This window comes from Oryx dammah, unplaced genomic scaffold (assembly GCF_014754425.2).
Source record: "Oryx dammah isolate SB20612 unplaced genomic scaffold, SCBI_Odam_1.1 HiC_scaffold_11225, whole genome shotgun sequence".
NCBI lineage: Eukaryota > Metazoa > Chordata > Mammalia > Artiodactyla > Bovidae > Oryx > Oryx dammah.
The window spans coordinates 1,894-15,187 of record NW_024080618.1 but is presented as its reverse complement, the minus strand read 5'-3'; the positions used below and the strand labels follow the sequence as shown (position 1 = coordinate 15,187).

Below are 13,294 nucleotides of genomic sequence, written 5' to 3'. Positions count from 1 at the left end.
AAGAGTTGACTCATTGGAAAAGACTCTGATGCTGGGAGGGATTGGGGGCAGGAGGAGAAGGGGACGGCAGAGGATGAGATGGCTGGATGGCATCACTGGCTAGATGGACGTGAGTCTGAGTGAACTCTAGGAGTTGGTGATGGACAGGGAGGCCTGGCGTGCTGCGATTCATGGGGTTGCAAGGAGTCGGACACGACTGAGTGACTGAACTGAACCAACGCAGGAAACAAGGTTTAATCCCTGATCCAATCTGGGACGATCCCACATGCCACAGAGCAACTCAGCCCAGGCTCATAAGCCCAAGCGTCACAACCATTGAGCCTGTGCTCTAGAGCCCAGGAGCTGCAAATACTGAGCCTACCTGCCGCAACTACTGAAGCCCACTTGCCTAGAGCCTATGCTCCACAGCAAGAGAATCCACCACAGTGAGAAGCCTGCACATTGCAACTAGAGAGTAGCCCCGACTCACCACAACTAGAGAACAGCCCAAGGAGTGTTGATGACCCAGCACAGCCAATAAATAAATAAAATTATACATGTATAAAGAAAATCAATTCTTTTTAGCATTGGGGACACAACATGAATAAAATTCCCTGCACATTTTGTTACCTATAAGGTAATGGAAATGAATGGAGTTGACTTCCTTTTAAGATGGGAAAACAAATAGACCTACTTTTCATATAATTGTTGTTTAGTCAAGTGATGTTCAACTCTTTTGCAACCCCATGGACTGTAGTCCACCAAGCTCTTCTGTCCATGGGATTTCCCAGGCAGAAATACTGGAGTGGGTTGCCATTTCCTTCTCCAGAGGACCTTCCTGACACAGGGGTCAAACTTGTGTCTCCTGCATTGACAGGTGGATTCTTTACCACTGAGCCACCAGGGAAGCCCCTTTCACGTAGTTACCCGTTCAACATATATTTTTGTTTAGCAAAAGAAAAAATGTAGTCTATCTATGTATTAATTTTTGCAAAAATGTGCTTAGTTTAATGATGTGGAATTTTTCTCTGGTAATTTATGTTGTTCCTCTCTGGTCAACTTAGGTAAAAGATTGATTTTTGAAGGGATACTACTTCAAATATGTATGGTGATATACAATTTAGAGCATTTTTTCTTCCTATTGGTATGGGATTTCAGCTTAATTCATATAGAATTTATCAAATTAACCATGTAAAAAATTATCTTACTAAAATGAGGCTGATTATATCTGTGAGTTATTTCAAGTATAAGGATCAGAAAAAAATAAATTTTAAATAGTTCTTATTTAAATGTTTATTCTCATACTAGTATTACATACGAATTCATTGTTTATATGATGTATTCATATTTTCTATATAAATTCATGATTTCTGTATAGATTTTAAGCTTTAAGAAGAGTAGTTATAAAATATAGATATGACATTTTGCATTTTAAACAGCTTTACCAAGTCAGTATCACTTGCTAGTGCTGGGCACATATTTTGTTAATTTACTACTAATTACAAGGTAATTTAAATATCTGATACCCTTTAAAGCATAAATATAGTAGATTATTTAAATGCATCTAGTCTTAAGAGATCAGCAATGACTGCTGTGAAAATTACATTGTCCAAGTTAATTTCACTTTTATTAGTTTTAAGACTTTTGTTGCACTGCCTCTCTTTACTTACAGGGTTTGGGAGAGATACCACTAGATACTCCTTCAGCAAAAGGAAGACGATCTCATACCGGCGGTGTTGGAAATACAAGGTCATCATCTGTTTCTAGGGATGCTTTCAATTCAGCTGAAAGGTAGACTCATTACTCCCTCCCGATGATAGTCTCATTTAGTCTCATGGTAGTCTCATTTGAATATTTTCATGAACTATTCCAGGGGTGTTTGTCAGAATTTAATGGAGTTTTGAAAGTTGGTAAGGACTTAGAAAATATGAGATAATTTGATTTAACAAGGCAATTATTTATTCACAGCACCTTGCTTTTATGTGAACTAAACTTTAGTAAAACTTTAGAGTTATTGAACTTGTCAATATTAGGCCTGTCTTGGACAACTCTTTAATTTTTTTCAATTTATAGCCTTTACTTCCCCCCTTGATTATAAAAGTAATACATAGTTATGGTTAAGGGAGAAAAAAAACTGTATGAAATACAAGCATTAAAAGAGTATAACCAGTCACCTGTAATAACCATCAACCGGAAAAAGAAATAATCATAAAATTTTTAAAAATATAATTATATATGTAATGGTATAACCTGTTTAAACTATTAGGCAGTATTTAATAGATTGATTATATAGTTTTAAAAAATCTTTCAGAAGTATTATCTCTTTGGTGTATTTTAAAATATGTTTTAAACATTACTTTAAAAATTATATGAGTAGATGCATAGGTATCTTTCATATTTTCTGTGTTTGTATATCTTTGAATAATAAATTTTTTTTAAATTTATTTATTTATTTTTAATTTTTACTTTACAATTCTGTATTGGTTTTGGCATAGATTGACATGAATCCACCACAGGTGTACATGCGTTCCCAAACATGAGCCCCCCTCCCACCCCGCTCCCCACAACATCTCTCTGGATCATCCCCGCGCGTCAGCCCCAAGCGTGTCATATCCTGCATCAGACATAGACTGGCATTTCGATTCTTACATGATATTATACATGTTTCAATGCCATTCTCCCAAATCATCACACCCTCTCCCTCTCCCTCTGAGTCCAAAAGTCCGCTATACACATCTGTGTCTTTTTTGCTGTCCTGCATACAGGGTCATCATTGCCATCTTCCTAAATTCCATATATATGTGTTAGTATACTGTATTGGTGTTTTTCTTTCTGGCTCACTTCACTCTGTATAATCGGCTCCAGTTTCATCCATCTCATCAGAACTGATTCAAATGTATTCTTTTTAATGGCTGAGTAATACTCCATTGTGTATATGTACCACAGCTTTCTTATCCATTCATCTACTGATGGACATCTAGGTTGTTTCCATGTCCTGGCTATTATAAACAGTGCTGCGATGAACATTGGGGTACATGTGTCTCTTTCAATTCTGGTTTCCTCTGTGTGTATGCCCAACAGTGGGATTGCTGGGTCATAAGGCATTTCTATTTGCAATTTTTTAAGGAATCTCCACACTGTTCTCCATAGTGGCTGTACTAGTTTGCATTCCCACCAACAGTGTAGGAGGGTTCCCTTCTCTCCACATCCTCTCCAGCATTTATTGCTTGCAGATTTTTGGATCGCAGACATTCTGACTGGTGTGAAGTGGTACCTCATTGTGGTTTTGATTTGCATTTCTCTAATAATGAGTGATGTTGAGCATCTTTTCATGTGTTTGTTGGCCATCCGTATGTCTTCTTTGGAGAAATGTCTATTTAGTTCTTTGGCCCATTTTTTGATTGGGTCGTTTATTTTTCTGGAATTGAGCTGCAGGAGTTGCTTGTATATTTTTGAGATTAGTTGTTTGTCAGTTGCTTCATTTGCTATTATTTTCTCCCATTCGGAAGGCTGTCTTAAAAATCCATAGAGTTTTGGAGCCTTGCTCTTCAAAGTATAGTTCACAGAGGAGAGTACTATATGCCCTGAATATAATGCTACTGTATGTTATATATAAAAGTTAAGAGAGTATGTCCTGAGTCCTCAAAACAAATAAAAGTTATTTATTAAAATTTTTTCCTGTTTCTTTAATTTTGCAGCTATATGAGATAATGGATGTTCACTAAAGTTATTGTGATAATCACTTCATGAAATATGTAAATCAAGTCTTTGTATACCTTAGACTTTACACAGTGCCATATTTCAGTTATACCTCAATAAAACTGGAAGAAAAAAAAGTGTAGGAGAAACAAAGACTTGCTTAGACAAAAAATGAGGGAATTTGTTGCCATTATATTTTCTTTGCAAGAAATGTTAAAACAGTTCTTTAGAGAGAAATAAAATACTAGGAACTAGGTTGCTTCCAGAACAGAGATAGAAAGTTCAGCTTGAGAGGTTCACCTTTAGCTAGCATCGGGTAACTAGGATTTCAGGAGGATTCCCCACCATTCTCTAACTGATAAGAGTAGTTTACTGTGCCTCTGTTATTTGGGCAGACAGTGTGAAGAACTCCTTTCTTCCTGGAAGTTGGGAATTTTGGTATGTCACAGGCAAAGGACCAATCATGAACAACTCCCCATTAAAAATCCTGGGTACTGCACCTCGAAGCTTCTTTGGTAGACAACATTTGACATGTATTGTCACAGTTTGTTGCTGGAGGAATTAAGTTGATACTGTGTGACTCCCCTGAAAAGGACCCTTGGAGGCTTGCATCTAGTTTCTTCCAGACTTTAACCCCATGTACCTTTTCCCTTTGCTGATTTTGCTTTATATCCTTCTACTATAATAAATCTTAACCATGAGTAAAACTACATGCTGAATCTATGAGTTCTCCCAGCAAATTACCAAACCCAACAGAAATATTAGGGACCCCCAACACAAGTATTGTGGCTATGGGTTATTTTGTGAATTTTTTAAAAGTGAATACATGATAATTATTTATTATGTTTGTGTTTTACCTTTGTTTCACTTTAGAGAGGTAACTGAAATTCGTGAAATCACCAGAAAATCAGTTCCCCGAAATTCCTTAGAAAGTGCTGAGTACATTAAAGTCATAACAGGTTTATTAAATGCGAAAGATTTTCGTGATCGTATTAATGGGATTAAGCAGCTTTTATCAGATACAGAAAACAATCAAGAGCTTGTTGTTGGAAACATTGTGAAGGTAAGGACCGTCAAAATTAATTTTCATGTTCAATCCATAGTTAATAAAGTTCTTCAGCATAATAATTGCCTTATTTCTTAATATTACATATATATATTATTTTAAAGTGTTAAAACTTACAGAAAAGTTTTGACTCCTCCCACTAGATGGTGACTCCTTGAAAGCTTTATAATCTCAGAGTTCTCAGAACCTGGCAGTCAGTAAATATATATGTTGAGTAAGAGAGTCCCTTGGTAGCCTGATGGTTAGGATTCTAGACCTTCACTCATAACCCAGGTTCAGTCCCTGGTTGGGGAACTATGATCCCCAAAAGCCATAGAATGGAGCCAAAAAACAAAATTGAGTGAATCAATCAGTATTTTAAAAACCAGGGCATTTAAGAGACTTGATATTCAGTTCAGTTCAGTCACTCAGTTCTGTCCAACTCTCTGCGACCCCATGGACTGCAACACTCCAGGCTTCCCTGTCCATCACCAACTCCCAAAGCTTGCTCAAACTCATGTCCATCGAGTCAGTGATGCCATCCAACCATCTCATCCTCTGTCGTCCCCTTCTCCTCCTACCTTCCATCTTTCCTAGCATTAGAGTCTTTTCCAATGAGTCAGTTCGCTACATCAGGTGGCTAAAGTATTGGAGTTTCAGCTTCAGCATCAGTCCTTCCAATAAATATTCAGGACTGAGTTCCTTTAGATTGACTGGTTGGATTTCAAGAGTCTTCTCCAACACCACAGTTCAAAAGCATCAATTCTTCGGCGCTCAGCTTTCTTTATGGTCCAACTCTCACATCCATACATGACTATTGGAAAAACCATACCTTTGACTAGATGGACCTTTGTCAGCAAAGTAAAGTCTCTGCTTTTTAATAAGCTCTCTAGGTTGGTCATAGCTTTTCTTCCAAGGAACAAGCATGTTTTTAATTTCATGGTTGCAGTCACCATCTGCAGTGATTTTGGAACCCCCAAAATAAAGTCTCTCACCGTTTCTATTGTTTCCTCATCTATTTGCCATGAAGTTATGGGACCGAAAGCTAAGATCTTGTTTTTTTGCATGTTGAGTTTTAGCCAGCTTTTTCATGCTCCTCTTTCACCTTCATCAAGAGTCTCTTTAGTTCCTCTTCACTTTCTGCCATAAGGGTGGTATCATCTGCATATCTGAGGTTATTGATATTTTTCCCAGTAATCTTGATTCCAACTTGTGCTTCATCCAGCCTGACTTGATACTACCTAGGAATAAATAATGAAAGTTTCATATGTAAATTAGAAATCTGCTTGTGCTAATTATTTATAAATATGCATTTGTATATTTTATAATTTATATAGGAAGACTAGATGCAATAGAAAGGGAAACAGTAATAAATATTAGTGGTACCAGAGCATAGATTACTTATGCTTCCTCAGAATTTGATTCAGTCAATTCCATTAGTAATTTAGTCATTAAATTTTACTGGTAACCTACTGCATTATTCTTGCCTGAAGAGTTCCATGGACTGAGAAGCCTAGCAATCTACAGCCCGTGGGGTTGCAAAGAGTCGGACACGACTGAGTGCCTAACACTAACACTTACATATGATGTATATCACAGATTATTAGTTAATAGTCTCATTCTCATAGAATAGCTCTTTCCTCACCTGACCTAGTTAAATTGCTCAGCATTTACTTCATTATATCTTGAATTTACAAAAGCTAAGAATTAGAAGAGGAAGGCTCTATTGTTTTAAGTACTCCAAGTTAAAAGATAATAATAAAAACTTAAATCTGAAACTAGGTCAAATCTCTCTAGTAAAGCCTACATGTCTACTTCTATTACAAATAGAGATAATAGAAACCTTTAAGTTCTTAAAGTTGGCTAAACTAACCTACACTTTCAGAAAACAGCATTTTTTATTGAACCAAATTTCTCAACCTTAATTTAGTAGGATCTCTTTTTAGGTGGATTTTGAAGGCTTCTCTTTTTGCTGTAAGAAGATTGGATACTACCATCCAAATTTTTATGAAGTTCCTGTTATCTCAGTCCAAGTTAAATGAGATGTGTGTGTGTGTTTTTAAATAGTACATTTATGCTTTAATAGGATGAATACTATGAAATGCCATTAGGAATTTAAATATAATAGATATCAACATTATTTCACTTTAATTTACCAATTTACTTTCAGATCTTTGATGCTTTTAAATCTCGGCTTCATGATTCCAATAGTAAAGTAAACCTGGTGGCCCTAGAAACAATGCACAAAATGATTCCTTTGCTTAGAGACAACTTATCTCCTATAATCAACATGCTAATCCCAGCAATAGTAGATAACAATCTGAATTCCAAGAATCCAGGCATCTATGCTGCTGCCACCAATGTTGTTCAGGCACTGAGTCAGCACGTAGGTAAGAAGTCTTACTTTGGCATTCAGATTATTTTGGCTTTACTTTTGTGCTTTCTCATTCTACACATTTTCTAAAATGCCAAAATCCTAGCTATTCAGTTTTTGTCACTTAATGTTGTGATAAAATTTTTAAAATTTGCTCAGTAGCAGTTTTAATTATTTTTAGTGATTAAATACCATTCCATTAAACTGACTTTTTCTACCTTTAATTTTAACTTTTCAGTTATTTTTCTACCTCAACATCACATCTGATACAAAGTTAACTCAAAATTGATCATAGATTTAAATGCAAGATTTAACTGTATAACTTATAGAATATATGAGAAAATCCGTAGAACTTAGGCCTGGTGAAGAGTTGTTAGCATGGCATTAAAAGTATGATCTATATAAAGTCCATAAATTGAACTTCATCAAAATTTAAAACATTTCCTTTGCATCCCATTTCTGGAACGTAGTGGTTATCACGTTTACTTCACATTTACTTTGCAAAAGACTTTTTATTTTTTTAGATCAAAACATTTATTTTTGTGTTACAAAAATAAGTCCAAATAGATAGTGAAATAAATATAGTTTTTAAGTGTCCCATCCTGGACTCTCTTTTCTAGAATTTAGTAAACTGTTCAAGTTTAGGTTGCTTCAGCACCTGTTTAGGATGCTATGAAGTCTCCATCCTAGAACCATGTTTCTGTAGTTTAGCTTGTAACTAACTGGACAAGTCGTCCTCTATGATGCCATCATTCCAGCTATCCTTCCAGACAAACTACAGATTTGCAGAAAATATTTGCAAACCACATATCTGATACATATGCTTATCTAGACTATATAAGGGGTTTCCCTGGTAGCTCAGCTGATAAAAAAAAATCCGCCTGCCATGCAGGAGACCCCAGCTCGATTCCTGGGTCAGGAAGATCCCTGGAGAAGGAAATGGCTACCCACTCCAGTATTCTTGCCTGGAGAATTCCATGGACAGAGGAGCATGGCGGGCTACAGTCCATGGAGTCACAAAGAGTTGGACACAACTGAGCAACTTTGACTTTCAGAATATATAAAGAACTTGTGGGAATTGCTGGCACTTCCACTGCAAGGAGTCCAGGTTTGATCCCTGGTCGGGAAACAAAGATCCCACAAGCCACATAGTGCAGCTAAGAGAAAGAGAAAGAAAGAATTCTTAAAACTCAACATTAAAAAAAAACCCTATTTAGAAAATGGGCAAAGGACATGAAGGAAACATTTATATGGATGGAAAATAAACACATGAAAAGATGTGTAACATTACCAGTCACTAAGGAACTATAAATACAAATTAAGACCATGATCGTTACGCAAGTGTGTTAGTCTTTTTGGGTAGTTATAACAAACTACCATAGCTTGGATGACTTAAAAACAACACATACTTATTTCTCACAGTTCTTTAAGCCTGGGAAGTCCATGATCAAAGCATCAACAGATTTGTTGTTGGGTGAGGGCCCTCTTCCTAGTTTATAAGTGGCCATCTTCTGGCTGTGTTCTCACACGGGGGAAGGGACGGGAGCTCTTGGAGCCTCTTTTATGAAGGCACTAATCTCATTGATGAAGGCTCCACCTTCGTGACCTAATTTCCTCCCCCAAAGCCCCATTTTCAAACACCATCACACTGGAGATTGGGTTTCAAGGTATAAGTTTGGGTGGGGCATGCAAACATTCATTTCATAGCAAGTATTAGAACAGCTAAAATTAAAAATAGTGACAACACCAAATGCTAACAAGGTGCAGAGAAACTGGATCTGATACATTGCTGGTGAGAATGTAAATAAAAAATCATAGCCACTTTAGAAAATTGTTCGGCTATTTCTCAAAAAATCTAAGCAGGCACTTACCTATCAGTTGTTTTCCTAGGCCTTTATTCCAGAGCAGTGAAATCTTATGTTCATGCAAAAACCTGTACATAATTGTTCATAGCAGCTTTGTTTGTAATAGCGCCAGACTGTCAATTGCCTAAGTATAATTCAGTGGGTTAATGGTGAAAAAACTTGATATATCCATACCATAAAATACTTAGCAGTAGAAAGGAATGGGTTATAGACACATGCAACAGTTTGGATGGATCTCAAGGTCATTATGCTGAGAGAAAAAAGCCAACCCCCAAAGGTCGCCTGCTATAGGATTCCATGTGTATAACTTTTTCAAAATGACAAATTTGCAGAGATGGAAAGCAAATTAGTGGCTATCAGGGTTTAACAGCAGTTTAGGAGGCGTCAGTATATGTATAGCTATAGGTCTTTGTGGTGATACAATAGTTCTGTATCTTAACTGTAGTGATAGTTTCACAGATCTGCACATGTGATAAAATGGCATAGAACTATATACACATACTGTACTAATACCAGATTCCTTATTTTGATATATACTATAATTATGAAAGATGTAATTTGAGTGAAAGTACACAAGGCCTCTCTGTACTATCTTTGATATTTCCTGTGAAACTATAAAATTAAAAATTTGAAAAAAATCAATGAAGGTAAAAACTATCCCAAATTTTAAATTCTTTATTTCTTTTTCTTTCTTTTTTTTTTTTTGATAAACCTATATACTCTCATTTGGAATAAGATGCCTAGGAAATTAGTAGTTCTTTTTCTTTTTTATACCGTATGATAGCTCCTTTAATATTCTTTGAGGTATTTTTACTTTTTATTTGCTTTAAGAATATTATTGTATTAAGGTTTTATACAGAATTTTTATTTTATTTTTTAATTAATTAATTTATTTATTTTTTATTTTACTTTACAATTCTGTATTGGTTTTGCCATACATTGACATGAATCCACCACGGGTGTACATGCGTTCCCAAACATGATCCCCCCTCCCACCCCCCTCCCCACAACAACTCTCTGGGACATCACCGTGTACCAGCCCCAAGCGTGCCGTATCCTGCATCAGACATAGACTGGCAATTCGATTCTTACATGATATTATACATGTTTCAGTGCCATTCTCCCAAATTGCAAATAGAACTTCCTTATGACCCAGCAATCCCACTGCTGGGCATACACACTGAGGAAACCAGAATTGAAAGAGACACATGTACCCCAATGTTCATCGCAGCACTGTTTATAATAGCCAGGACATGGAAACAACCTAGATGTCCATCAGCAGATGAATGGATAAGAAAGCTGTGGTACATATACACAATGGAGTATTACTCAGCCATTAAAAAGAATACATTTGAATCAGTTCTGATGAGATGGATGAAACTGGAGCCGATTATACAGAGTGAAGTAAGCCAGAAAGAAAAACACCAATACAGTATACTAACACATATATATGGAATTTAGGAAGATGGCAATGATGACCCTGTATGCAGGACAGCAAAAAAGACACAGATGTGTATAGAGAATTTTTTAAAGTTGTAAACTGTAGATTAAACCTTTCTAACACATTTCATTCATTTACATGATTTTTTTCCTTTCATTGCTATGGAATGGAAAATAAATAAGATCTTTATAACTGTTTAAAAATGTATCTCTGTGTTATTCTTTTTGTTTAGATAATTACTTACTTCTACAGCCATTTTGTACAAAAGCCCAGTTTTTAAATGGAAAGGCGAAACAGGATATGACTGAAAAGCTTGCTGGTAAAAATTTTTAAATTGTTATTTCTTAAGAAATAGTTGATTAATTAAGGATACACTGATGGGCATTTCAACTCAATTTTAGGATAGCTACCAAGCTCAATATCATTATCTATGAAGTAGAAATAAATTGTATAATGATCTGTAAAAAGACCTTTTAAGACCTTTTACCCCAAAAATTTTCTTCAAAAGAATTTTGTTCCTTTTTCCCCCCAGTAAAAAAGTCTTGTTATGAGAAATAAACAGGATCAATAAAAGATATTAACATCAAATATTGGTACATATAGAAAACTGCTGTTTCAAATTGTGTTTAATGAAAGGTCCAGGAGTTTAAAATGTGTATGTCTTGATAAAACTACATTTGGAAAACAATGAGATGAATTTTTGGTTTGATTTCTGTTTTTACTGCTTTTGCCTGTCATATGTAGATTTCTAATACTTGAAGATCCCAATCTTTGGGAGCAAAGTTTCTGGCGTTAATTTTTTTAAGATGTTGAACATTTTAGCGCAAATGTCAGGGAAGAAGCCTAGTTTATTTTATATGCTTTTTAATTGTCAGAACTTGAATGGTTTGGGTTTCTTTTTTAAAAAAAACACCTCACTGTTTACTATTTTTGTGTTTCAGATATTGTTATGGAACTTTATCAAAGGAAGCCCCATGCAACAGAACAGAAAGTGTTGGTTGTTTTATGGCATCTCTTAGGGAACATGACAAATAGTGGCTCTTTGCCTGGAGCTGGAGGAAATATACGAACAGCCACAGCTAAATTATCAAAAGCACTTTTTACACAGATGGGTCAGAATCTGTTACATCAGGCTGCATCTCAACCATCACATATAAAAAAGAGTTTAGAAGAATTGCTTGATATGACAATTTAAAATGAATTATGAGTCTTTGATGAAATATGATGAACAAAACTGTTTACATGATGACAAATGGAAGTTTGTTAAAGTTAGGTTTTCAGTGCCTGTGCTTCTCATCCAGTAATTAAGTCAATAACTATTTTTATTTGCAGCCTATGAGTACACATCTGTCCTACATCAACCCTATCACTTGCACCCATCACACAAAAATCTAAAATAATATAATCTAATGCTCATGAAATCTGAGGCATGTGGAGTGAATCCAATTTAATATTTTTGAGAAAAGTCCCACTTATTTGCACTATTCTATAGAAACTGCAATTTGTTGCCCTATATGTACAATTAGACTTTTAATTAAAAATATACTCTTTGTTATGTAATCATGTTTTGCTATGTCTCATTACTCAGCCTTGTTTAATGAGGTGGAAGAAAAGTCATTGAACTATGTTATCACAAACTGTTTTTTGTGCTATTTGTGAAAAACATGTATTTCTGAAATCAGTCTGCTAATATGATTGTGCAGTATTAGCTTGCTTTTGCTGCTGTGTTAAGTGAAATATTTGCTTACCAGTTGGGTTTAATCATCTACATAATTGTTAAATTTTACAAGTTATAATAAAGCATGATGACCAAAGTTTTAGAAAACATTTAAACATTAAATGCACGTTTAAGAAAACGTGTTGAATGTAACTTCCCTATTTTTGTGTGCAAACACTAAATTTTATTTCTATATGTCCTGACATTTATAAAGGTGTTATTTTGCTGCCCAGTTGTATAATTCTCAAGTATAGTGCCAGGTCTTCTCTAGCTTTTCTCAGAATTCTTGGGCTACAAGTACTGTATGCATCTTAAAAAAGAAAAGGAATGTTATATAATAAAAGGATTTATTTCTGTAGATGTGTGAGAGGTGTCCTATTTTTCCAACTTCAGTGTATATTAAAATGGGAAATATATATATCAGGTATTGACCTATCACTTTCACCTGTTATACTTGATGCAATTTTGACCTATCTCTATTGACCTAACAGTAGACCTGGGTTATAGTTATAGTTTTACAGAAAATTCTCTCTGTGAACTTGCGCAAGCCACTTGCCAGATACAGGCCTCAGTTTTCTCATCTCTGACCTGTGAAGACGAGACTAGATGATTTTTAAGGTTCCATTTTGCTCTAAATTTCTGTGACGCTATGTTGTAGTTGACTCTAAGATCACTTTATTACAGTTGTAGACTATCTTCATTCTTTTTCACTTCTTGTGTCATTAACAAATGTATACATTTGTAATGTGTTTGGCTACTTTTTAAATTGTGGTTCTTTGTATTAATGTGTAATTTCTGAGCACAACAGTAAAAAAAAAAGTTTGAAGCTAATCTGAAAGGAGAGTAAAGATGTGGCTACTTTTCCTGTATTTATATACACGTTTATAATTACATACATCTAAAATTTATTTTCTTCTAAATGTGTTTTATTATATGCCTATTATTTAGGTCAAAAGTTAGCAAACATTTTCTGTAAAGCACGAGAAAATAAATATTTTTGGCTTCGTAAGCCACAGATTGTGGCATATTCTTCGTTTTGCTCTTTTAAAAAAAAAAAACAAACAATCCTTTAGAAATATAAAAAAGTTCTTAGCTTGGGCCTCTGATGTAGTTTGCCAGAGCACCTGGCCTAGACTTTTGACTTCACTTGTAACTCTGAAATCACCGTTAAATT

General features: G+C 35.2%; 1 protein-coding gene across 1 annotated transcript; it reads left to right on the top strand.

Moving 5' to 3' along the window:
• Positions 1-550: 550 nt before the first annotated feature.
• On the top strand, positions 551-12,478 carry LOC120861074 (TOG array regulator of axonemal microtubules protein 1-like). Its single transcript, XM_040236740.1, has 5 exons — positions 551-1,770; positions 4,552-4,741; positions 6,894-7,113; positions 10,636-10,722; positions 11,345-12,478. Exons 3-5 carry the CDS (start codon positions 6,963-6,965, stop codon positions 11,596-11,598), a joined length of 492 nt encoding a protein of 163 aa, XP_040092674.1. The 5' UTR covers positions 551-1,770; positions 4,552-4,741; positions 6,894-6,962; the 3' UTR covers positions 11,599-12,478.
• The last annotated feature ends 816 nt before the right edge of the window (positions 12,479-13,294 follow it).

Coding starts and splice junctions, on each gene's coding strand:
- LOC120861074 (XM_040236740.1), top strand. CDS start 6,963: ATGCACAAAATGATTCCTTTGCTTAGAGACAACTTATCTCCTATAATC. Junction 7,114..10,635: donor GGCACTGAGTCAGCACGTAG/GTAAGAAGTCTT, acceptor CTTTTTGTTTAG/ATAATTACTTACTTCTACAG. Junction 10,723..11,344: donor TATGACTGAAAAGCTTGCTG/GTAAAAATTTTT, acceptor TTTGTGTTTCAG/ATATTGTTATGGAACTTTAT.